Source organism: Ochotona princeps, chromosome 1, assembly GCF_030435755.1.
Source record: "Ochotona princeps isolate mOchPri1 chromosome 1, mOchPri1.hap1, whole genome shotgun sequence".
In the NCBI taxonomy this organism is placed as follows: domain Eukaryota; kingdom Metazoa; phylum Chordata; class Mammalia; order Lagomorpha; family Ochotonidae; genus Ochotona; species Ochotona princeps.
In genome coordinates, this window is record NC_080832.1 from 109,097,789 (window position 1) to 109,124,384 (window position 26,596).

Here is a 26,596-nt window from a genome sequence, read left to right on the forward strand (position 1 = left end):
CTGCGACTCGGGTCGGGCAGCTCCCGGGCCGGGCGGGGTGGTATCCGCGCTCTCCCTGGCCGTGGTTCGTGAGGCTCGGCAGTGCAGCCATGGCAGAACCGCAACCCGTGCCCGTTGGCCTCACAGACGAGGCCGCCCTCAGCTGCTGCGCCGACGCGGACCCCAGCACCAAGGTGGGCACAGACTCTCCTCGTCCCGCGCGTCTCAGGAAGCAGCGGATTCCTGGGGCTCAGTCGGGGCCCAGCTGGGCCCGGATTCGAACTCCGCTGGCCGTGGGCTTGGGGTGCGGGATAGATAGTGTCCGATGGCGAGGATCCGTTTCTTTCTGTTGCTTCAAAACCTAGCGTTTCTCCTGGCATGGACTTGTTTATTTGGGGACAGTGGCTGGAAGCCAGGTCAACCCGGGGTCACGTTCCCTCGGCTCTGGCTGACTGGGTCCCCCGGGTCAGTCCCCATGGCGAGAGCTCCCTCCTGGCCTAGGCTCGAAGGTCCCTCGCATGGGGTGAGCCTTGTGGTGGTGTGCGGTCGCCCTCCTGGGACTCCGCTTCCCAGAGTGCAGATTTGAGCTCGCTTCCTGTCCAGCTCCCTGGGGAGGCAGCCCTAGAAGGGCCCAAGACCTGGTGCCTGCCACCCACGTGGAGTTCTTGACCGCTGACCTTTGTCCTGGCCCAGCCCTAATTGTGGTGGGCATCTGGGAAGTGAGCCAGCAGATGAAGGTTCTTCCTCACTCCCACTTCACCCCCCAGACTGTGCCATCCCGCCCCAGGCTCCAGCTTAGCTACTCCAAACCTTTGTCATCGCACCATAGCTTTCACCCTTACTCAAGACCACAGTTCTGCCCTCCTTGTGGGTAGTGTCCCCACCCCCACCCCGAGATCGTTCGTCTGAAGGGAGCCTCAAAGATGCCATCTGTGACTCTGTGTTTTTACAGCATGACTCAGTAAGAGGGATGACCTGTTGCTCTGAAGGCTTCTACTTAAGTTGCTTCTCTACCAAGTCAGAGCAGTTCACTCAGGGGGGGCACTTCCCTGCCTTGCGGGAGAAGGCACAGCAGCCGCAGCGGCTGGGGTTCCCAGTGTCTCATCAGTGATGTGTTTGTTCGGGTCTGTGACTTTGGTCCTTGTTTGCTGTTGGACTTGGGGCAAAATCCAGTACCTATGATTGCTAAAGCCTTTGATTAGTACCTGATACTTGGCTTAGGAAAAATATTAGTCACTATGAAATTAAGGGAGGCGTGGAACACACACATGTACACACATGTTCACGCTGATCTCACTTGTATATTCCTTAATACCTGGTTATTTTATATAGTGCAAATTGAGTCATTTACTGGAAATTAATTTACCACCTAACTAGGGGTCTTATGTTACTGAGCAGTTTTAAGCAAGTAAAAAAGAATCTTAGAAAATACAATAAACACATTCTGTGTATCTTTGTTTATATTCCACATTATCTAAGTTTCTGTAGTTTTCATTGTTGTTGTTTTGAGATCCTTAAGTTTAGGCCGTGGAAATGCCATGTGGAGAAATGACATGGAACAGTAGTATCTTTATAACCAGCGTGTCAGCTCCTGCCTGGGTGCTCTGAGTACACTGCCTAATCCTCACAAAAACCCTGTGAGGAATGCATAAGTATTGTTTTCCATTTCACAAACAAGCAGATTTTAACACAGAGGTGTTAAGTGACCTTCCCAGAAAGGAGTGCCTTTCGCCTGGTTTCCCCCTTCTCTCCTTTGGGGTGCTGATTCAGCAGTAATTTTAGAATCTCCCATGAATAAAAGTTGAAAACAACAACAAACTCCTGCATTAAATTCAGCTTCATTGCTGATGGTCCTGCATGGGTCAGAACATGGGCTATTGTGACATTCCTTCTTGCAGCATATGCCAGCTGTAATAGCGATGGAACTAGGTTTAATGAGCTGTTGAAATTATAGAGCACCCCAGGAGCAGAGTGACAGGTTTCCAATGGTTTCCATGGAGTGGTGTATGCACAGAGTGTATGGATTTGGAAGTCTGTTTTCAACTTTCACTTCCGTCATTGACTGTGGTGATTTTAAAGAGCAGTTGGGCTGAGTTTGCGAGAGAAACAGGGGGCTGCCTCAGAGAGCTGCTATTAGGATACAGTGAGGTGAAATGTGTTATGATGAGCGATACAGTTCAAGGTTCCATTTCAGCTCTGGGGATCCAGGAATGCATCCAGGACAAGTGGTGTCAGGCCTTGAAGAGTAGATATGATTCCAGCAAATACAAGTACATGGAGGGCATCCCAGGGGAAGGAAGCATCTGGCCAGAATGTGGAATGCTAGAAATATAAAATATATGCACATCCTGAAGGGTTAGTTAGCTATTTTTGGTCAAATTTCAGATTATCTAAGTAGCAGAAAAGCTAACATGGGTGGTTGAAACTTAATCATGGAGAATTTTGTGTGTAACATACAAGGAACTGAGGAGATGTTACATACCTAGTGGGGAACAATTGAGGATTTGAAAGCATCCTGTAGAATAGGGGGGCATCTGCATCTGGAGGTGATGAGGTCACTTATAAAGCTCTGTCATGAGTGGGTGTTTGGCCAGGTGGTTAAGACACCAATTCCCACATCAGAGTGTCTGGGTTTGATCCCCAGCTATGGGTCCTGAGTGTGACTTCCTGACAATGCCGGCCTTGGAAAACGGCAGTGATGGCTCGAGTAACTAGACTCCTGTCACCCATGTGGGAGCCCTGGATTGAGTTCCTGGCTCCCAGCCCTGGCCATTGCAGGCTTTGGAGAAGTGAATCAGTAGAAGAGCGTGGTGTCCATTTGTCACCCCCAGACCCTCATGCTTTCCTCTCAAATTCTTTTTAAAGCAAACAGCAGCAACAGAACCTCTTCCAGAAGATGGGAGACTGATACGGAATAGGGAGAACAGCACTGGCAGAGTGTCAGCTTGTTGATTGATCATTTGCAGCTTCATTTATGAAAGCACCAAGGAGTGTTCAGCTGCACCACATCTGGGACACCTTAGTTGGCTGAGCGTCTTAAAAAGGCTACACCTTACAAGCAGTGATCTCCACGAGGGCTTCCGAATTACAGTGTTTGCCATTATTTCCAAATCACCACTATCGGTGTGTTGCACTTCAGTCTATAAATATGTGTCTGTGGCCCATGTTCCATCTGAGCGATAGGGAATGAGGTCAAGGAAGAGTCTGTGTTACTAATGGTTGAACCAAGTTGTACTAAATAAGGAGGTAGCTGTGAAGAAACCGGATGCAGGGGGAGAGGAAATAGGAAATGAAAAGGAGGAAGGACAGTGACCAAGTGAATCACTTATTGTTGTGGACAGGCACAAAGAGAGAACTGAGTCAGGAACCTGGAAGCAATGCAGTGAGACTGAAGTCAGAGGTAATAGGAGTGGAGGGGAGGGAGCACAATTATGGAGTACTCAGAAATCCGAGAATTCTCATGTTTGTCACTTTTTGCCTTCTGTAAAGATTTGTATTTGGTAAATATATTTTATAATATATTTGTAGAAATATGTTTATGTATTTTATATATTATATTTTATAAAAAGCATACATTTTGCACTGATGTGTTGTTCATATGTAATTGAAGCAAACATACATTCACTTAGGATACTCTTTTTTTCTTTATGTGATAAAGGCATGAAATAGAAAATGTTTGAAATAACTAATTTAAGGGAGTTATGATAAAAGGTGATGTTAGAGAAGTATACAGCAATCATATACTTCATGCTTACTTTTGGAACATTCTCCCCAAAACATTAACAGTAATGACAGAGAGAGACACACAGAGAGCTCCTACCTGCTGGTTTGTTTCCTAAATGCCCTCAGTGGCTGAAAGGGGCTAATCTGTAGCAGGAAACCAGGGACTTAGGTCTCCCAAATGGCTGGCAGGAACCCAGCTATTTGCCTCTTGCAAAGCTGGAGTCAGGAGCCAGAGAGAAGCTTCAAACCCAGGTGCTCTGGTGGGGGATGTGGACATTTTAGTGGAGTGTGTTAACTACCAGAACAACGCCTACCACTGATAGATTTATTTAAAATTTTTTTGTTTTGTTTATTTGAAAGGCAGTATTACAGAGAAGGGCACACACACACACACAGATCTTCCATCTGCTAGGTCACTCACCAAATGGCTGCAGTGGCCAGGGCTGGGCCAGACCAAAATCAGGAGCCAGGAGATTGTTCTGGGTCCTCTGTATGAGTGCATGGACCCAAGTACTTGATCTATCTTCCAATACTTTCCCAGACACATTAGCAAGGAGCTGGAGCTGAAGTGGAGCTTGTAGCACTACTAGAACAAGCGCTTAGATGGGCTGCTGACATCACAGGTGGTGACTTTACCCACAGTGCTGGCCCTCAAAGATTGATTTTGTAAAAATTAATTGTTTTCGGGCTCGGCAGCATGGCCTAGTGGCTAAGGTCGTCGCCTTGATCCCATATGGCCGCTGGTTCTAATCCTGGCATCTCCACTTCCTCTCTATCTCTCCTCCTCTCAGTATATCTGACTTTGTAATAAAAATAAAATAAATCTTTAAAAAAAAAGAAATAATAAATCTTTAGAAAAAAATTAATTGTTTTCATTTTATTTGAAAGCAAATACAGACATCAGAGCAGTCTTCTAGGCACTGGTCAATTTCCCCAATACCTGCGATAGATAGGGCTAGGCTAGGCCGAAGCCAGGAGCCCAGGACTCAGTCTGGACCTCCGACACGGGAGGCAGTGACCCAGGTACACCTGCTGGGGCTCAGGATCTGCGTTTGCAGGAAGGAGGATCAGAAGTGGAGGCAGAACTTGAACCCTGTTACTGTAATATGGGATGCAGACATCCCAAGCAGCACTGTAACCACTGTGCCAAGTACCCACTGGAAGAGGGAAGATATTTTTTTTCCTTTAACAGAAGTGACACAATTTGCGTGTCCATTGTAGAAAGACGATTCTGGATTGCATTTAAGTAGGCCTACAAGAAGCAGGGAAACAGTAATCCAGGCAGAAAGTAGAGCAAGATAGTGATAATTAGGAAGGCTAGCAAGTGAGAGCTTCCAGAAGGACTAGAATAGTCCAGACTCTAGGATTGGATTTGAGAGGAAGTGTTGAGGAGGACTCAGAGAAGGCTTCAAGTTTCTGACTTGACCAATGGGAAGGCTAAGGTATTCCCTTTTGGAAATGGGAAGTGTCATGAAGAGGAAAACTAACGAATCTGGTCTTTTGCACGGGTGAAAATGACCAGTAGGTGTTGGAGATGGAAGTGCAGAGCTGAGTGTAGCAGTATGGGCTGGCAAGTACAAGGTTGGGGTATTTCATATTTATAACAAGCACAGTAGTAAACAAAGTGGCTTACTCTGGGCTAGGCATCCAGGGAAGCACTTTCACTCATTATCTCTTTTTAGCTCCTCTATAGGAGCAAAGAACAATAATTATCTCTACCCAAGGAGGTAGAAACTGAAATTCAAGGCACTTGATTCACTCAAGGTCTTAGTGGCAGAGCCTGTGTTTGAACCATGTTACCTCTCTAATTTCTCTCACATTTGTGTGGTGATTTTTTTCCTTTTGTGTAAGAAACAAAAGGCCTCATGACACTAAAGACTTCTAGGATTTTCCTCTTCTGTCTGTTGTAAGAGTTGTTTGACATGTGTGTTTGGTGATATTTGAAATAATTAAGTTTTTTTTTTCCTTTGTGCTTCTTGCCTAGTTCTGTGTCCCTTATCTGTGGGTGCATATGCTCCTTGAAGTATGTTACTGGATTGGATCAGATAGAATAAATATAAAGGGAGTGGCGGAATTATTTTCTGGAACAGTTTGTCACATTCTGACATAGATTGAATCTGGAAGGAAGTGCTAGAAAAAGGAAGATAGTAGAGTGAAAAATGTAGCCCACTCTATTGAGCATTAACCATGGACTCCAGTTATCACAGTAAAACTATTTTGTTCCCCTTAAGATACAGTTGTATCCAGAAAATGATCCTTAACAGAAAGTGCTTGAAAAGCTGGTGTTATAAAATCAGGAAAAAAGCAAAATTTTATTTTATTTTTGTTGTATTACACCTAGGGATAGAGATCACAAGTCTTTTCCCCTTTTTATTTTTTTGCTAAAGATCGACTAGCTGTGTTTCTCAGGAAATAAAGAAAAATGACATTTTGTTACTAGGTCATGTTGCTTATTGTAAAAATAGCCTAATTGGGAAATTGCATCTAGAGCAGGGAGTTAGCAATACCTGATAGGAAGCCATAGCTTTGGGCTTCCTGTCTGCAGTGACTCTTCTTTGTCCCACTTGGAGATTCCGGAAGCTGTGCCTGGAGTTGCCCTCAGAGCTGCTGGTGCCTGTGGTACAGGAGGAATTTATACTTGGGTGACTACCACTGTGGTGGGAGTACAGAGATGAGGACCAGACAGGTACAGGTTCTTCTGACAATGAGTTGAATGAAGTCCACAAAGACAAGTAAGGGTAAGAAGTGAGGATTTGTTACAGGAAAAAAATTATTCTTCTTAAGAGAGTAGCAGCAGGCCAAAAATCAAAGCTCAGATTGAGGCTGAAACTAGAGGTCTGAAAATAATTGGGGATGTAATTTTGCAGGAGATGGTCTTGGAAGAGGGGCCCTTAGTGCGGTTTTGATGTTAGGCTCTCTGGCCATTATCATGTCTGCATGATGGGTTCTAAGTGAAGGATTTTTTTTATTTTTATTGCAAAGTCAGGTATGCAGAGAGGAGGAGAGACAGAGAGGAAGATCTTCCATCCGATGATTCACCCCCCAAGTGACCGCAGTGGCTGGAGCTGAGCCAATGGAAAGCCAGGAGCCCAGAGCCTCCTCCAGGTCTCCCACGTGGGAGCAGGGTCCTAAGGCTTTGGGCCGTCCTCGACTGCTTTCCCAGGCCACAAGCAGGGAGCTGGATGGGAAGCGCGGCCGTCGGGATTAGAACTGGCGCCCATATGGAATCCTGGTGTGTGCAAGGCAGGGACATAGCCACTAGGCTTCTGTGCCAGGCCTGCAAGCACTGATTCTTTTCCCAAACCGCATGCATGGAGCTGTATTGGAAATGGAGCAGCTGGGACTGAACCTAGTGCCCTCAGGGGATGGTGGCACTGCAGACAACAGCTACACAACAGTGCTGTCCCCTTGCCTCTCCATGTCTACCTGAAGTGGGTCTTCTCCCTGCACCTGGGCTGTGTAGGCTTCTCTTGAGACTCCCACTGAAGGGAAACATCTAACACTGCTCTGTTGCCAACCTGTGTTTTCCTAATTCATGTCCTTTGAGTAAATGGGTGTCATATATATATTCTGTATGGCTGTTTTGTGAGTTTAAAAGTTTAGTTAAGCCTTAAGAAAACTTTAGGAGGTGATGTCACACTCTTGAAGTTTCTTTCAGAAAAGCAGTAGATGGGCTGTTCTATTCTTATGTCCAGAACATGATGCTATATGCTATAGAAAAGTATAAATTTCAGAAAAGTTGGCTAATATTAGTGTGAAACTTTCTGGACTGAAAGCAATAGAGATGCCGTGGGTTGAATCTTAGTGTCCATGCACAATTCAGTGTGGGAAATACTCATCTCTAAGGTGATAGGTAGTACTGGGAGGTAAGGACTTTGGGGAGATGATTGGAATTGGGGTTCACATAAACCAGACTGCAGAGAGCCACTGAATTTCTTCTACCATGTGACAACACTGAGAAGATGCTGCCCAGGAGGATAGGCACCAAATCTGCCAGTGCCTTGACCTTGAATTTCCCTACCTCTAGAACCTTAAGAATCTTTTTTTCTTTTTTGATCATAGGCCTTCCAGTTTATGGAATTTTAGTTATTACACCCCAAATTGAGTAAGATAAGAGGCAGTGACAATTCTGATTTTGAATAAGATGTAATCTCCTACAGTGGTCCTTAGCAACAGTTGTTGGGAAATGAGTATGTTCATCACTAGAAGAAAATTTAAGGAGTTTTTTTTGTCATTGTTGCTTTTTAAAAAATCTTTTATTTATCATTATTATTATCATCATCATCATTATTTTATGATACAGTTCCACAGGCCCCTGGGATTTCCCTTATCCCCTCCCTAATCCCCCCCTTGTTGCTTTTTGACAGGTTTTGATTTATCTCCCAAATAGACACATAGCGGTCACACATACTCATGTCCTGTTGTTGGGGGAAATTTTATAATCTCCATTTGAAGACTTCTGTTTCTGGGAAGGGGAAGACGGAATAGATGCACTTCCCTGTTCCTTTTGCCACATAGAGCTGCAAAGTGTGAACAAGGCATAAGAACAGACGTTGGAAGATTCTGAAAGGTGCTCAGAGGTAGACTGTTAGGGACATTGGAACCGTAAGAACAAGCCTAGTGGTTATAAGTTTCTTGAGGTTTTGCTTTATGTGGCCAGACTTAATACAGCGGAATAAGCTCGTACCTGGAAATGCCCGTGGACAGACAGAAAGAAGCCCAATGAAAATCTGTTCTCTCTTGTTAGAGGACCAGGAAATGGGGAGGATGTTTTGGCAAGACAGGAAATTTTCAGACAATGACTGTCCTACTCCAGCTAATAATCACTGTTGAGAAAACTGTAGCCATGACCCCACCTTTGCCAGTAAGAGCTGGGTGCTGAGCCTCAATTTTCACCCAAGGTGCCAGGGTAATCTCAGAGAAGGCTTTAGAGTGAGCTGGAGCTTTCATCCTTCAAGACCCCTTGGCTGAGCCAGTGGGACACATGGGAAGCCTGCAATTCCATCCAACCCGAAAGTGGAATTATTTGAACAGCTAAGTGAGAGTGGTTAGAAAATGTAAAGTAGAGTGAGTTCTCTATACTTCAATCAAACTGATAAAACAAATCAAATGTTGGTGATGTTATTCTTCTCATATAATGTAGCTTCTGGAGCCATCACTAAAAATGTTATATAGAGATATGCACAAAAACACTGTAGATAAAAATGGACTTTAATAAAATGGTCCATTGATTTACAAGAAGGAAAAGCAAACAAAATGAGAAAAGAACAAGCAGCAGCAAAATAAATATGATATTCAAATAGCCAACTTGAGCCCTAACATTTTAATAATTATATTAGATATAATCAACTAAAAGACAGATTGAATGTATATGATTTCAATTATATGCTGTCTCCATGAAACTCAATTCAAATATAATCATAGAGACAAGTAAAAGTAAAAAGAAGGTTGAAGGGAGATACATCTTACAGACATTAGTCAAAGGAAAGCAAGAAAGATCATAATGGTATCAGATGAAGTAAGCTTGAAAGTGAAATTACAGTCAGGGAAGTACATAATGTAGCTAGAGCGTCAGTTGAAACATATACTGTTTCATATGGCAGCAGGCTCAATCCTAAACACACATGTATTAAAAAGAAGAGCTGATAGATGTGTGAGGCAAAAGTGGACAGAGTTGTAACTGGAGACTTCAACACTGCTTTTTCAACAACAGCTGGATGTAGAAGGACTGAGAACCGCCATCAGCAGGAACATCTGGTCAGTCACAACAGAAACCTGCCTTTTCTGTGTATGCCACAGACCATTTATCAAGCTATACTATGCCTTGCACCCTAAAACCAACCTCAAGAAAGCTGGAAGACTTGAAATCATACAGTGTATTCTTTAACCTTGTCAGCATCAAACTGGAAATCAGTAACAGGGTTCTTTCTAACAGGGCAGGCTCCAAATACTGGGAAGCTTCAGCAGCACAATTCTAAATCTGCGGACCAAGCAGGAAGTCACAAACAGACAAAAAATGCAACACATTGGACTTAGGAAAAGGAAAGGCAATCTCAGCTAACACATGTTGAGAGGCAGTTTGCAACACTGAATGCATACATTGGAAAAGGAAAAAAAAAGTCTCTAATCAGTAGTTTCAGATCTGTCCTAAGAACGCAGGACAAGAAGAGCAAAATAAAAACCAGCAAAGGGAAAGAAATAAAGAGCAAGAGTCGATGAAATTAAAAAAAGAAAATCAGTGAAACAGTTTGTAAGACAATTAACAAACCTTACAAGCCTGAATGAGAAAAAAAGGTGGGGGGGAGACACAAGGCACAGGAATCAGGAATGAAAGATGAAATAGAAGATACCACTGCCACAAATCAGCCCTCTCTCTGCATAACTTTGACTTTCAAACTAAAATACTTTTTAAAACAAAAATCCTTGATAAAATATTAGCAGTAGATTCGCGCAATATGCAAGAATTACAGGGTAGGCATTTGGCCCAGCAGTGAAACGGTGGTTAGGGTGCATGCCTGAGTTCAGCTCCAGGCCTCCCTGTCTCCAGCTTTCTGTCAGTACAGATCTTGGGGGGACAGTGGTGAGAATGACTCAAGTCGTTGGGGTTCCTACTACTCACTGGGATCCCAGTTCCTGGATTTGGCCCAGCATTTGTGGAGTGAACTAATTGTGTTGAGCTCTGCATTCTCTCAAATAGACACATAGTTATATATGTATTTCTTTTTTTTTTTTTATGGAAAGACATAAAGACAAAGTAGTTTTGGTCCAGAGATTCAAAGTTTTCTCAGAATTCCAAAATTAATCAATAAAATCTACATTCAGGCGATGAAGAAGAAAAAAAATATTTGGGCCATCACTTGCTGTGTTTCCTAGGGAGCTGGTCAGGGAGTAGCTGGGACGGGAACCAGTGCTCACGTGGGATGCCTCTGTCACAGGTGGTGGTTGAAACTGCTATACCAGTGTAACTGATGCTAGTGTAACAGTTTGTAGAACAGTTTGTGACATCCCCGAGGCTTCGAGGTATTTTTGGTTTGGTTTGGTTTTTTCTCCTTAATTTTATGGGTCCAGTTTCCCTAAGTTAATTTATTTTTAAGGAGAGAGAAAAAGCAGGCTTGGTGCTGTGACACAGTGGAGTAAGTTGGCCCTTGAGACATCCACATCCCGTGTTAGAGTGCCTGGGTTGAACTGCAGTGACTCCGCTTCCAATCCAGCTTCCTGCTGCTGTCAGCCTGGGAGATGGCAGGCGGTGGCTGAAGTTCTGGAATCAGTGTTGCCCACATGAAAGACCCGGATGGCTCTTTGTGCTCTGCCTTTCAAATAGGTAAAAATTAAGAAACTTAAAAATGATAAACTACAACTATTATTTTTTTTGTAAGATTCATTTATTTTTATTGGAAAGGCAGATATACAGAGAAAAGGAGATGAGAGAGAGAAAAATCTTCCATCCTCTGGTTCACTCCCCAAGTGGCAGCAATGGTCGGGGCTGAGCCAATCCAAAGCCAGCAACAAGGAGCCTCTTCCAGGTCTCCCACATGGATGCAGGGTCCCAAGGCTTTGGGTCATCCTCAGCTGCTTTCCCAGGCCACAAGCAGGGAGCTGGATGGGAAACGGGGCCACCGGGACACGAACTAGTGCCCGTACAGCATCTGGAGTGCATGCAAGGCGAGGATTTTAGCCACTAGGCTACCGCACTAGGCTCCTACAATTAGTATTACACGTGATGGGGATACATTCTCCCTAATTTGGGAAACAAAAAAGATAAGTCTACTGTCACTACATTATTTGCATAGCACTAGAAGTTCTAACTAGTGTAGTAAGACAAAAAAAAAAAAAATAAATAAAAGGCATACATGTTTGAATGAAAGAAATAGGGCCCAGCGCAGTGGCTTAGTGGCTAAAGTCCTCACCTTGAATGCACCAGGATCTCAAATGGGCGCCGGTTCTAATCCCGGCAGTCCCACTTCCCATCCAGCTCCCTGCTTGTGGCCTGGGAAAGCAGTCGAGGACAGCCCAGGGCCTTGGGACCCTGCACCTGCGTGGAAGACCTGGAGGAGGTTCCTGGCTCCTGGCTTTGGATCGGTGCAGCACCAGCCGTTGCAGTCACTTGAGGAGTGAACCATCGAATGGAAGATCTTTCTGTCTCTTCTATCTGTAAATCTGCCTTTCTGTTAAAAATAAATAATAATAAATATTTTTTAAAAAATAATGAAAGAGGGCCGGCGGCGTGGCCTAGCGGCTACAGTCCTCACCTTGAACACGCCGGGATCCCATGTGGGCGCTGGTTCTAATCCCAGCAGCTCCACTTCCCATCCAGCTCTCTGCTTGTGGCCTGGGAAAGCAGTCGAGGTCGGCCCAATGCTTCGGGATCCTGTACCCGCGTGGGAGACCTGGAAGAGGTTTCTGGTTCCCGGCATCGGATCGGCACAGCACCAGCCCATTGCGGCTCACTTGGGGAGTGAATCATCGGATGGAAGATCTTCCTCTCTGTCTCTCCTCCTCTGTGTATATCTGACTTTGTAATAAAATAAATAAATCTTTAAAAAAAATAATGAAAGAAATAAAACAGTTCCTATTTGCAGATATCGTGATTGCATTATAAGAATCTACAAATAAAACTAGAATTACTAAATGAGTAAAAATGCTGGAATGACCAAGGATGTAGGATATGAAATAAACTATTGTATGTTCTGTATCCCAGCAGGGTCCCAAGGCTTTGGGCCATCCTCAACTGCTTTCCCAGGCCATAAGCAGGGAGCTGGATGGGAAGCAGGACTGCTGGGATACAAAATGGAGCCCATATGGGTTCCTGGTGTGTTCAAGGCGAGTACTATAGCTGCTAGGCTACCATGCTGGGCCCAGGATAGATTTTTTTTTTTAAGATTTATTTTTTGAAAAGAGTTACAGAGAGTTATCTGTACCTACATGGGAGCTCCAGAAAGAGGCTCCTGGCTCCTGGCTTTGGATTGGCTCAGCTCCAGCTGTGGCCGTCACTTGGGGAGTGAACCAGAGGACAGAAGATCTTTCTCTCTTTCCTCCTTTCCGTATTTCTGACTTTCCAATAAAAATAAATGAATCTTTAAAAACAAATCTATTCTACCTTTTTATAAAACAAAGAAGTAAATCTTTGTCAACCAGCAGCATTTCTAGCAAATCCCCAACAATTTAGGCATAAAAATTCTTTTTTTTTTAAGATTTATTCATTTTATTACAGCCAGATATACAGAAAAGAGGAGAGACAGAGAGGAAGATCTTCCGTCCGATGATTCACTCCCCAAGTGAGCCGCAAAGGGCCGGTGCGCGCCGATCCGAAGCCGGGAACCTGGAACCTCTTCCGGGTCTCCCATGCGGGTGCAGGGTCCCAATGCATTGGGCCGTCCTCAACTGCTTTCCCAGGCCACAAGCAGGGAGCTGGATGGGAAGTGGAGCCTCTGGGATTAGAACCGGCGCCCATATGGGATCCCGGGGCTTTCAAAGCGAGGACTTTAGCTGCTAGGCCATGCCGCCGGGCCCATAAAAATTCTTTGTTTTATTATCTGATTCTAGAGCATGATATATGAAAGACAAAGAACTATCAGAGTTTTGGGACCAACAGTATTTTGATACGAAAAAGAAAACTGTTATCTGAGCATAGGACAGATGGATTAATTTGTAAAACACAAGTGCTTCTTGTTATTTATTTCATCCACGTAGTTTTAGGAATTGTTTTAAAATATTTATTATTTGAAAGGCAGAGTTACGGAGAGAGAGGTTATTTTTGCTGATTCATTCCCCAGATGACTGTAGGGGTAAGAGTTGAGTCAGTTTGAAGCCGGGTTGTCATGAAGATTACATCGGTTGCTTCTCTAAGTTAATTAGAACAGTATCTGGCACATACTTTCTGTTGGGTTGAATGACTTTGTACATAAATCTTTGTGTACGTCTATTACTTTAGATATTATAAAGGGAAGAGCGTCTTGAAGATTCTTGGCATCCAAATTCCTTTCCAGAAAAAACTGTAGGAAAGGAATGGTTAGGATAGCTATTGCAATACGTAGGATTGTCCAAATTCTTTGATAAGTACTGGCACAGCACCTAACAACAATAAATAAATAAATAAATAAATAAATAGGAAAGAAAATGTGCCTAAGGTCTAGCCTTTATGGATTGAGCAGAAATTAAAAAAGTTTTGTGGTTCACCAGTGCTAACACTGATACCAGAAAGATATGGAAGATATGAATTATCAATGTGACCAATGTGTTACTGGAATGATACAGTACAATTTCTGTACTGGATTAGTACGGGAATTATGTTAAGGGAAGTTTTGGGATTCTATGCTTTTGTTTTTACAGAAGATAAGACCAATGATGTTGGTTGCAGCTGTCTAGGTTAGGAATTCCCCATAGGTCTTACTGGTTTAAAACTAATACCTTGATAGGCCTTTGATCCTATTGGAGAACCTGGAGAAGAATCTGCTTTTAGATTCTTAGTGCTGTCTAAATTCAAGTCCTTTCCATTTGAGAACAGAGTTCCTAGGATGTGGAGGGCCAAGTTAACTCCTCGCACCTGAACCCCTGTGACTTTGTGCCAACAGCCTTGGATTGATCCCTCTACCCCTGGAGTGTCTCTGACTCCCTCTCCTGCCACACTGCTCTGCTGCCTGCTTTGCTACATCTCCAGCCATTGTGGTTTCCTCTTCTTCTTCTTCTTTTTTTTTTTTAATAGACTTTATTTTTTTATAATAATTACATGGTAGATCAAGATGGGAAGGATCGCGGTTTAGGGAAAATTAGGTGTGCTTCCAAATTTGCTAGTTCTTCTTGTTGTTTCTGGGGGAAGGGGAGGGAATACAGGGGAACCACTGATAACTTTGTACACATCTGCTTCTAAGGTCTTCCACGATAACATTAAACTCACCTAACTAATCCAGGCTGATTTCCCTATTGTAAAGTCATCTGATTAATGGCTGCACCTAACGTTAGCATTTGATAGAATAATCAAGAACATCTTGACAGTTTAGTGCTTACCTGCAGCTCCCTCCAGACACTGCAGAGCTGGCTGAGCCCCGCGTGCAGTGGGGAGGACACGCTTCCCCGAGGACTGCCCGAGAGCCTGTGTTATTGCCTGTGATCTGGCCTGAGAGACCGCATTGGGATTTTGTCCTGGAGTTGGACTCTGAGCAAACACCGCATGAACAGAGAAGCAGCAGTCACTGATTGTCACTGGCAGGGGACACGTTCACTGTTCCTAGTGTGCATGGTGCTTGTTTTCACCCGTGTGTCAACAGGCATGTAAAGTGAACGTGGCTTGTTGGTTTTAAAAATACTGTTTTTGTTTTTAGTCTCGCTTCATTGCACACGGTGTGAGTTTTCTGCGGATAGGTTCAACAGGAGAAAAAACAAGACCTGCTTCTGAGTGGCAGGCCAACACCTAGCTGTCCAAAGCTGTTTTCTCTTGCTCACCTGCCTGCTGAGCTGGGGCCCTTAGGAAGGCAGCACCTGACCAAGAAAAGCAACCCAAAGACTCCAGAAACGTAACCTGAGGCAGCTACCTTAGGTAGGATTATAAGCTATAAATTAAAAAAAAAAAAAAATCTAGTCATGGAGACCAGTTTTAATAAAATAATTTCTAAACTAGTTTTATTTGAAATGAGAATTTTAACACTTTGGGGACCAGTACCATAGCTCAAAAGACTAATCTTCCTCCTGCAAGTCTTAGCATCCCATATATGTGCAAGTTCATCTCCTGGCTGCTCCACTTCCCAGTCAGCTCGCTGCTTATGGCCAAGATGACCAAGTCCGTGGGCCCTTGCACCCATGTCGGAGACCAAAAATCTCTTGGCTTCTGTTCAGCTCAGCACCAGGTGTTATAGCCATCTGGGGAGTGAACCAAAAGATGGAAGGTCTTTCTATCATTGTCTACTCTCTGCACATCTGCCTTTTAAATTAAAAATAAATAAATCTTTTTTTAAAAAGTGTACTTTGGTTACTTAAAATTTAGCAAGAGAGGAAAATGTCCTTTCCAAATGATGCTGAATGAATCAAGTATACTGTATTTTTTATGTGCTGGGAATTTCAGGAGGGAAGTGACTGTGGGACCAAAAAGTTGGTGGTCAGAATTTTCAGGTCTGTTTTGTCACCCATGGAGGTCACAGGATAAATATCTGTTGGGAAGCTACTGAGGAGGTTAGCAGACTCATAATCTGGAGGGTACCTGTGGGAAAAGGAAGCCTGAAGTTGGGAATCCTCCAGCTCTGACAGTTAAGCTAATCATCTAATGTGATTTTCGTATCTATGAAATAGGGCTATTTGTGTTTGTGGGCAGGAAAGCCTCACAGGATTCTAATGAAGTCAAATCCCTATGCAGTGTGTTTTGTTGTTGTTGTTGTTGTTAAAGCTTTGTTTGTATATTTGAAAGGCAGGATGACAGATTTTTCATCCATTGGTTCAATCCCAAATGCCCACAGCAGTCAGGGCCAGGCCAGGCTGAAGCCAGGAGCCAGGAACTTCATCCAGTTCTCCTCTGAGGGTGGCAAGGGCCCAGGTATATTTGGCACATCTTCCACTGCCCTCCCAGGTGCGGTAACAGGCAACTGGGTCAAAGGCAGATCAGCCAGGACTCAGACAAGCACTCTGAGGTGGATGCCAAGCGTCTCAGCAGCGACTTAACCCACTGGCCTCATGCCATGTGTGATCGTTACTCCTAATAATCTCAACTCCAGAAATGTATAGATGCTCTTACTGTTTTATCAGTCAAGACTTATGTTTCTGATGTGGAAATTGGACCATTTCACAAAGTAATTAGAGATAGTATTATCTTTTTAGTTATAAAGGAGTCAAGGACCTTGCTTATCTACATAGCTGCCAACAGATAGCTCTGGAAGGGCATGTATGCACTCATTCGATAAAGATTTATTAATTATTGCTTCTATGATGAAATGAATTCTTTTTGTAAGATCAGTGTCTTGGTTTGGGTTTCCCTCAAAGCAGCATACTGGAGACAAGGAGGAGTGTGCACATATTTTGGGAGAAGTCATAGAGAACTGGTGGAGGAAGCCAAAATAGATATATATGAGTGAATTACCACTGTGGAGTACTGGGGTTCACCCCAGCCTCTGAGGGATCTGTGTGGAACATGGCTCAGAACCGTTCCAGGAAGGGCAAGGAAGCCAAGGTTCCCTTACCTACCTTTGATGTAGGGTGAGTTGTGCGCTCCCTGGCACTTGGGACCTGTCCCAACAGACATCACTAAGAGAAGAAGAGGAACTGGGAGATATGTAGCTGATAGTTCCTGTGATTTCCATGATAGGCTAACAGAACCCCCCCCCCCCAAAATAAATAACATGTAATGGTAGGAGGCTATATCCTATTACAAAAAGCACTAATGTTGGCAATAAATGGTACAAGTTAAAAAGTATTTAATACCTACTGTTTCTCTTTAGGATTTCCTATTGCAACAGACCATGCTAAGAATTAAGGATCCTAAGAAGTCATTGGAATTCTATACCAAAGTCCTTGGAATGACGTAAGTAAAATATGTGTTGGCATATTAATGCTTAATTATGAAATATTTATTGGTACCTTAGTGTTTAAATACTTAAATGTTCATTGAGGAGCCAGTGCTGTGGCATAGCATATAGAGCTGCCGATGACTCCAGCATCCCACATGGGTACCAGTTCTTGTTCCAGCTGCTCTACTTCCAATTCAGCTCCTTGCTAATAGCCCAGAAAGGCAGCGGAGGATGTCCCAAGGCCTTGGGCTCCTGGTCCACATGGAAGATCCTGAAGAAGCTCCTGGCTCATGGCCTCAGCCTATCCAGTCCCAGCCATTGCGACCATTTAGGGAGTGAACCAGTGTGTGGAAGATCTTTCATTCTGTCCCTCTCTGTGCAACTCTGACTTTCAAATGGATAAGTAAATCTTTTATTTTTAAATGTTCATAAAAGATTGGATTAGGAGATATTTATTTGATGTAGGAAAAATTCATGAATACCAGCAGGTGGAGCCTAGCCATTGAATCCCTGGCCAAGACACCCACATCAGTATGCTTGGCTTCCATCCCGGGTTCCAGCTGTTAATCCTAGTTTCCTGCTACTCTGGATCCCAGTAGGAGTGGCACTGTCTCAAGTAGTTGGGCTCCTGCCACCCACATTTGAGGCTTGAATTGAATTCCCAGCACAGCCCAGCACAGCCCTGGCCACTGTGAGCCTTTGGAAAGTGATCCAAGATGTTCAATCCACCCCTTCTCTGCCTCCTACCTTTTGAATAAGTAAAAATAGCATTTTAAAAAATTCATGCTTAGATTTTTTTGATAATATTTTCATAATAGACATTTTTCATGAATTTTTCAAAGATCCCTTGTGTGTATATGAATTGTTTTCATTTATTTAATTTTTGGGGTTCAAATAGATTTAATTCCATTTCTCTGTGAACTTGTTGAAGTCCCCTCTGACTTAGTTTTGCAAACAGCAAGGAGTTTTCAGGGCAGTTTAAGACTTAAAGGATCTTTAGTGACAAGGCCTAATTGGTGAGGGCTTCTGCCAAATTCCTTCTCTTCCAACAAAAGGCCGAAATACTTTGTTTCCTCTGTTTTCCCTTCTGAGAGCTGCCAGCTAACTCCTGGATATGTTCAGAGTCCTCTTGAGGTTCTAGCCACTTTCAGTTTGTTCAGGAAAGTTATAGATCGAAGGGCATGTAACTCAGAAATAAAGGCCTGCTTATAAAATGTGTTTTTATTGATCAGGTAATGTGCGCTGCTCTTATAATCATTGAAACATTTATTTGCCCATTCTTCTCCCCCCTTCCCTTTTTATTTCCATGAATTACGTTTGGGACCTGAGGATTTTTAAAAATTAATTTATTTTTATTTGAAAGGCAGAGTTAGGGAGGGAGAGGCAGAAAGAAAGATATTCCATTCCCTGGTCCACTCCCCAGATGGCCACAATGGCCAGAGCCTAGCCGGTTTGAAGCCAGGAGCCAGGAGCTTCTTCCAAATATCCCATGTAGATGACAGGGGCCCAAGGCCTTGAGCCGTCCTCTGCTTTCCCAGGCAGTTCACATGGAGCTGGATGGGAAATGAAGCAGCTTGGATTCAAACCTGCAATCATATGGGATATTAGTTCCACAGCTGAAGAGTTAGCCCACCACACCACCTTGTCAGCCCCAGCTCGGGGTCTTTTTTATGACAATACAGATACACTACACAGAGAGTAAAATGGTGTTTAACATATTACCTAGGATAATATCCATTGAGAATGAGAGAAAAATTCAAGTTACATGTTTAGATTATGTAACCAGGTCAGAAAAGTACACAATGATAAGTGATCACCTTCCTGCTCGAGGTCTCCTCCTCGAGATAATTGCTGTGAATCAGTCCTTGTGATTCTTCCTGGAAAAAGTAGGTCTGTGTGTATCTGTGGTGGATTTGAAGTGCAGAGTGCTAGCAAATGAGTTGGGCACTCACTGTTCCTCAGGCCCTTCCTGGGTTATTCCGCTCAGTCTTCACAGTAGACTCATAGGGTAGCTTCAGTCCCCATGTTACAGATGAAGAAATCCCAGCAAATAGCAGGTGAACTCACCATCCCTACCACCCTTCAGAACCCGTCCTTGGTTGACTGCATTGCTGATCTTTCCTGACAGTAAAGCAAAGGGTAAACTTAGCTGAGAAAAGTGCGTTGTAGTGGGCGCCTTCACATCACTGCCCGTCTGATGGATCTGAAATGCTCGGGGAGTTTGCTTTACCAGGGGCACCAATAATGTCTCTGATGGGAATATTGGAGGTGTTTGATTCTTTATCACAACATATCCGATTATATCTTATTTGTGAGAAAATCAGCATATTGATCTGGGGGCCACAGAGTTGTGATCACTGGTTAGGTAGAGTCCTTGGAGCTTTCCACCTGCTGTGCTGCAGGCATCTGATCTTGTTCATCCCTCAGGGTCATCTGTGAGCATTTCATGTTCATTTAGCTGAAGAAAATTATGTGAGTATGCAGTTTTCTGACTCCATGCAAAATAATCCTGTGCTGTTTAGGCTCAGTTTATAAGCTGTTGCTTTAATTTTCTTTTTAATTTATCTAAAAATTGCATTTTGGCAGATAGTCAAGCCTGCGTTTGCAATCATAGCATTCCTGTTTTGGAATGCTTCTGATCCAGCTTCCTGCTAACATGCCTGGGAAGGCAGCACCAAGACAGCCCAAGCACTTGGGTCTCTTCACCTGAGGGAGCAAGCAGAGTGGAGTTCCTGGCTCCTGACTTTGGCCTGGCCCAGACCTAGCTGTTGTGACCAGGTAGGGACTAAACCATAGGTAGAACAGCAGTCTCTTTTTCTCTTTTTTTTAAAGATTTATTTATTTATTTATTTTTATTGGAAAGGCAGATCAGATTTATGGAAAGATGGAGAAACAGGAAGATTTTCCATCTGCTGGTTCACTCCCCAAGTGGTCACAACAGCCAGAGCTGAACCCATCCAAAGCCAGGAGCCAGGAGCTTCTTCCAGGTCTCCCATGTGGGTGCAGGGTCCCAGGGCTTTGGGCCATCCTCGACTGCTTTCCCAGGCCACAGGCAGGGAGCTGGAAGGGAAGTAGAGTAGCCGGGATGCGAATGGGTGCTTATATGGGATCCCAGCACTTACAAGGTGAGGAATTAGCCATTGAGCCATCTCACTGGGCCCAGCAGTCTGTGTCTGTAACTCTGCCTTTCAAATAGATTTTTGCTTTTAAAAATGTTTTTATTTAACTGAAATGCATTTATCCGAAAGAATAATAAAGTAATGTATTGTATTTTTCACTAAAAATGAACAAAATTCTCATTTAAAGAATTTTTATTTATTTTGAAACAAGTTACATAATTCTGGCTAAATTTCATTATATTTGAAGGATTGGCGAATTACAAAAGCTTGCTTTTTTTTTTTTTTAAGATTTATTTACATATATATAGAGAGAAAGGAGAGACTGAAAGGAAGATCTTCCATCCCATGATTCACTCCCCAAGTGACCACAATGGCTCTAGCTGCACTGATCCAAAGCCGGGAACCAGGAATCTCTTCTGGGTGTCCCACATGGTGCAGGGTCCCTAGGCTTGGGCTGTCCTCAACTGCTTTCCCAGGCCACAAGCAGGGAACTGGATAAAAAGCGGGGCTGCTGGGATTAGAACCGGTGCATTCAAGGTGAGGACTTCAGCCACAAGGCTTCCGCGCCAGGCCCCAAAAGATTGCTTTTTTATTTTTGTGTTTCATTAATATTTACAAATTAGCATATTTAAGAAAAATATTTTATATATTTGAGGGGCAGAGCTACAGAGACAGAGAGGTCTTCCATCCACTGGCTCACTCTGCAAATGGCCACAATGATTGGGGCCAGGCCATGCCAAAGCCAGGAGCTTTATCTGGGTCTCCCTGGTGGTGGCAGGGGCCCAAGCACTTGAGCCAACTTCTGCTGCTTTTCCAAGTGCAGTAGAAAGGAAGTGAATTGGAGATGGAGCAACCAAGATTTTCTTGAACCGTGTCCATGTGGGATGCTGGCACTACAGGCGGTGGTTCTGTTTGGTATACCACAACCCTGATCCCAAGAGATTTGTTTCACTAATTATTTTCCCCTCATTTCTCATTATAATACTTCACTACCTTATCTTCCTTTTTTGTTGTAGTTTTTTAGAAATAAAATATTAAGTCATGTTGATTTTAGTATGACTCAGTCTTTCCTATTAAAGATTCAGGCTTGTTGATTTTTAATTTCAGGCTAATTCAAAAATTAGATTTTCCTTCTATGAAATTTTCACTCTATTTTATGGCATATGAGGATAAAAATGACATCCCCAAAGATAAAAATGAAAGATTAGCATGGACGTTTTCCAGAAAAGCTACCCTTGAGCTGACACAGTGAGTATGAATTTTTTCATTTTTTCTTTTCTCTACAATATTTGACAAACTGTCTGTAGCTAACTAATATTTAGGTACTTGAACTGAAGCCTTTTTTTCTTGTAATTTTTTTATTTTTGGTGTTGTGTACATAGCTGACAAGGATCATAGCCGTGAGGACCACCCATAGGGTGGGGAGGGTCGAGGCATGGGAGAAGGTGGGTGGGACAAAGACTTCCAATTTTCTTTTTCTTCCCTTTTCTCCCGTATCTTGGGTGGGGAGGGGGTTGCCGCTCCCATCTGCCAAACCACATCAGGGTGCTTGAACCAAAATCTGAGAGTATCTAAACTTCCATTTTTATTGTTTTGCTGTATTTTTGTTCCAGAAATGTTACATCTTACTTTACAAATTTAACAAAGCCTTTGTATTTCAGGTGTTTATGATTTTAACCATGAAGGTATAAAACTAAATATTTCTGTCTTTCCCTATTCATTTCCTTGCTTTGTTTCTCTACACGAACAACCACCAAAACACCATTCGTTTCAGGTGATGTGATTTATTAGTGTGTCCCTTGATTCAAAACAAAGTCAGCCACTAGTTCTGTGACCTTCAACGAATTATGTCACCTCCTGAAGGAGCTGTCTGTTTATCTAGAAAATGAAGGGGCTGGGATCTGGCGCCCGGAGCTGTTTGGAGAGTGTAATAGAACCGGGAGGGCTTGGCACCACCGGTGTGCTGCAGTGCTTCTCTATTGCTCTGGCCCAGGCATCTGATTTGCTTCTCTCCTCCTTAGTCTGATAGAAGGCGTGCTTTGCCCCTTTGCCCTTTCTGCACTGAAAAACGCCTCTTGTGGCAGGAATTCAGCCTAATGTGTAAAGTAGCCAATATACACGGTGGTTTTCCAGAGAGAGAGTTCTCCAAATATTGGGGCTGTGGGACACTGGTAATAACATGTTCCCTCTCCTTGTAGCAACTGGGGCACTGAGGACGACGAGACCCAGAGCTACCACAGTGGCAATTCAGACCCTCGAGGATTTGGTACGTATCTATGGAACGGATATGGATTTACGGGAGTCGTATTATGTGTAGACATGTGGTTATAGTAAACTTGAAACAGTCATGATCTAATCATTATGTATAATCAGTTCATTAGAGGTATGACTGTTTTTATTTTCCACAATCTCATTTAGGGATTATTTTCAGAGTTCCAGTGTAAACCTTCTACTTACTCTGTCTTGGTAATCTTAGTATTATATTTTCGGTGGTTTTTTCAATTAAAAAAAGAAAACTATAGTTGAAATAATCCTAGTTTCTGCTGGCATATACTTCTACTTGGATCTAAAAAAAACTTACAGTTGGGACACTATGGATTGAGCTACTTGCAATGCTGGCATCCCTTCTAGGAGTGTTTATTCAAATCTCAGCTGCTCCGGCTCCCGTCCACTTCCCAGCTCACGCCTCTGGGAAGGCACGAGAAGATGGCCCTAGTGCTTGAACCCCTGCCACCCAGGCAGGAGACTAGGGTGGGGTTCCAGGGTTCTGGTTTTGGCTTGGTCCAGCCCTGGCTGTTGTGGCCACTTGAGAATAAACCAGAGGATCAAAGGTGTCTGTTTACCTCTCTTTCTCACTGCCTTTCAAATAAAGCTTTTAAAAATAAATAATAATAGAAAATTAGGATGGCAGGCTTAATCCTACTGCCTGTCGGTGCCAACAGCAGACATACTAAATATGAATAAGTGATTACTCCTTTTACTGTAGATTATTCTTAGAAAATTGAACTATGCATCAACAAATAGTGATTTCTCTTAAGCAATTTATAATTCATATCAACTGGTTTGCTTCATTATACTCATCTAGTAAGACTATATTCTTTAATATATTATAGGTTTTGTTCCTATTTAGATAAGTCTGTTCTCAAGTACCTGTATCCTCAAATAAGCAAGGTTTGAGACCACTTGTGGTGTTTAAATCAGCCAGTGTCATTGTTTATTCCCTCTCTCTGCTTTTTTTGGGCGGTGTCACCTAAGGTCACATTGGAATCGCTGTTCCTGATGTATACAGTGCCTGCAAAAGATTTGAAGAACTGGGAGTCAAATTTGTGAAGAAACCTGACGATGGTAAGTCTACCACTTCCCATGTGGAGGCCTCTTCACTAAATGCTGTTAATCAGTATCCACAGAGTCACTGTGGGGCAAAACCCTTGTGGTTGCAAGTAAGAAAAGTCAGCTTCAGTCAGCTTGAGGAAAGAAGAGAAATGATGGGAAGAATGCTTAGGCATCTTAGGAAGTGAAAGACAGCAGGCAGCTGTTTGTTTGATTTGTGTATTTGGGGGCTGGTGTTATAGCTCAGTGGATTAAGCTGCTACCAGAGACATTTGTATCACATCTTGGAGCACTAATTACTATCTTGGCTGTTCCACTTTCGATCCAGCTCCCTGCTATTGCATCTGGGAAAGCGGCAGAGGATGGCCCATGTTCCTGTGCCCCTGCACCCATGCAGAAGACACAGATGGAATTCCTAGCTCCTGGCTTTGGCCTGACCCAGCTTTTGTTATAGCCATTTAGGGAGTGACTGGAAGCTCTCTGTTTGTGTCTTTGTCTCTCTCTCTCTTTCTCTCTTTGTAACTCTGCCTTTCAAATAAATAAAACATTTTTTAAGAAAAGGAATAGGGACTGGCACCATGGTTGAATGGGTTAACTCTCCTGCTGTAGGTGCCTGCATCCCACATGGACATCAGTTCATGTTCCGGCTGTTCCACTTCCCATCCAGCTCCCTGCTTGTGGCCTGGGAAAGCAGTCAAGGATGGCCCAAAGCTATGGGACCCTGCAACTAGGTGGGAGACTTAGAGGAGGCTCCTGGCTTCTGGCTTCAGCTCAGCTCAGCTCCAGTTGTTGCAGCTATTTGGGTAATGAACCAACAGATGGAAGATCTTTCTCTCTGTCTCTCCTTTTCCCTGGAAATCTGCCTTTAAAAAATAGTGAATAAAGGAAAGCAGAAAGGATACAGAGGTAGAGGATCCACATCAGCCCCAGCCATTTTCCTCAGATGCTTCAAGCACAAGCTTTGTAAACTCTCCGTGTGTGTTCCAAAAAATGTCTGAACTAGTAGTTTCAAGTACTCAAGGTACTGGGGAGAACAAAATTAAGCTCTTTCTGTATATTCTCCCATAGCTAAACTGGTCCAGTCTACCTGCTGGTTCAAAGCCAGTCTACTACCTTCCACAGCTTCCAGGTTAAAACAGGAACCACCGCACCCTCACCTCCTGTCCCCAGCCATCAACCTCAGGCTTTCTGGCTTTTTGTCCTCCATTTGCTAACTGTGTACTTCTGGGACTGGTCCTGGGATTTTATCCAGAGATAAAAGTCAAACCAATTCAACATCTTTATTCCTAAGTACATTTGTCAGGTCATATTTTTCCACTTAAGTAACAACTCTGGACTGGTAGGTTATTCCCCATCGCAGTTACTCATTCCTGTAAGAAAAGAGTCTGATTGGTGAAACTTAGGTTACCCGGTAGAGGGCTTTAAAGGATTTGTGTACCCCAAGCATCTGGTCTGGGGTGTGCAGGAACCATGCTGCCTGCTCCCTCTAGTACCTCCCTACTTCCTTTTTGTTCTCTACGATCGTTTCTGTGACCACTGAACTGGTACATTGAAGTGGCATCACAAAGTTGAGATAAGTGCATAATTAGCCAAAAGGAGCCAGTCCCACAGCTCATTTTAGGAGAGCTGCTCTCCAGCTATGGATGGGAGCCACTATTTTAGTCACACCCACATGGGAGATCTGAAAGCAGCTCCTGGCTTTGATCTTGCCCAGCCCTAGAAGTTGTAGCTTTTTTTTCTCTCTCTGTAATTCTACCTTTCAGATAAATAAAAATTAATATCTAAAAAATAAGAAAGAAGGAACTGGCATAGTGGCAGTTTCCAGGCCGCAATGGACACGAATTGGCACCCATATGGGATCCTAGCCCTTTCCAGGGGACTATTAGCCAATTGAGCCATTACTGCTCTACTTCTGATCTAATTCCCTGCTAATGGCGTGGAAAAAAAAAAAATGGAGGATGCCTCAAAGCCCTAGCTCCTGTACCCGTGTGGGGGACCCAGAAGAAACTCTTGGCTCCCAGTTTCAGACCAGCTCAACTCTGGCTGTTATGGCCATTGGGGAGTAAACCAGTGGATGGAAAAGTGTGTGTGTGTGTGTGTGTGTGTGTGTTGTCTCTCTTCCCCCCTCTCTGTAACTCTTACTTTCAAGTAAAATAAATCATCTTTAAAAAAACAAAGGAAGGGCTTGGCGGCGTGGCCTGGTGGCTAAGGTCCTCGCCTTGATCCCATATGGCCGCTGGTTCTAGTCCTGGCAGCTCCACTTCCTCTCTGTCTCTCCTCCTCTCAGTATATCTGACTTTGTAATAAAAAAAATAAAGTAAATTTTTAAAAAACAAAACAAAGGAAGACTTAGAGTTGGATAATGCTGACAACATAGAATTTCTTAGACTTGAAAGTATCAGTAACGTGCCTTATAAAGTTTAATTAACATTTTTTTGTTTAATTTTAAGTTTGCTTTTCAGTAATAAAAATTTTCACTCTACAGGTAAAATGAAAGGCCTGGCATTTATTCAAGATCCTGATGGCTACTGGATTGAAATTTTGAATCCTAACAAAATAGCTGCTGTTGTTTAATGGTGTGGGAATGGTCCTCAGCAATGTCAGTGAGATGGAGATAAGAAAGAAAACAACACAATTCAAGATGCTGCAGTGCCAGAGGCTTTGGGAACTGATGGATCATTGTCACAATTCGAATTACTTTGAATTTTGTGTCCTTGGATATAGTTGTGACTTTGCTTTTTGGGTTAATTAGAACAAATCTCTTCATAAGCTGCATTTGCCTTTTCTGTAACCTAAATCTTCTAAGTACCGCTTCTCTTTAAGTTTCCCTTTGAATCATTTATATGCTTAAAAAAAGAAACCCTTTGCCATGTATGTGTTGTAGTTATCATCTGGGGGTCTCAGTTCCTTGGAAGTGTTTTCATGATGGAAAATAAAGAACACTGAACCACAATGAAA

The 26,596-nt window shown here is 43.3% G+C and overlaps 1 protein-coding gene across 1 annotated transcript; it reads left to right on the top strand.

Moving 5' to 3' along the window:
• On the top strand, positions 1-26,596 carry GLO1 (glyoxalase I). Its single transcript, XM_004590334.4, has 6 exons — positions 1-173; positions 17,121-17,203; positions 21,416-21,556; positions 22,507-22,574; positions 23,564-23,653; positions 26,124-26,596. Exons 1-6 carry the CDS (start codon positions 90-92, stop codon positions 26,210-26,212), a joined length of 555 nt encoding a protein of 184 aa, XP_004590391.2. The 5' UTR covers positions 1-89; the 3' UTR covers positions 26,213-26,596.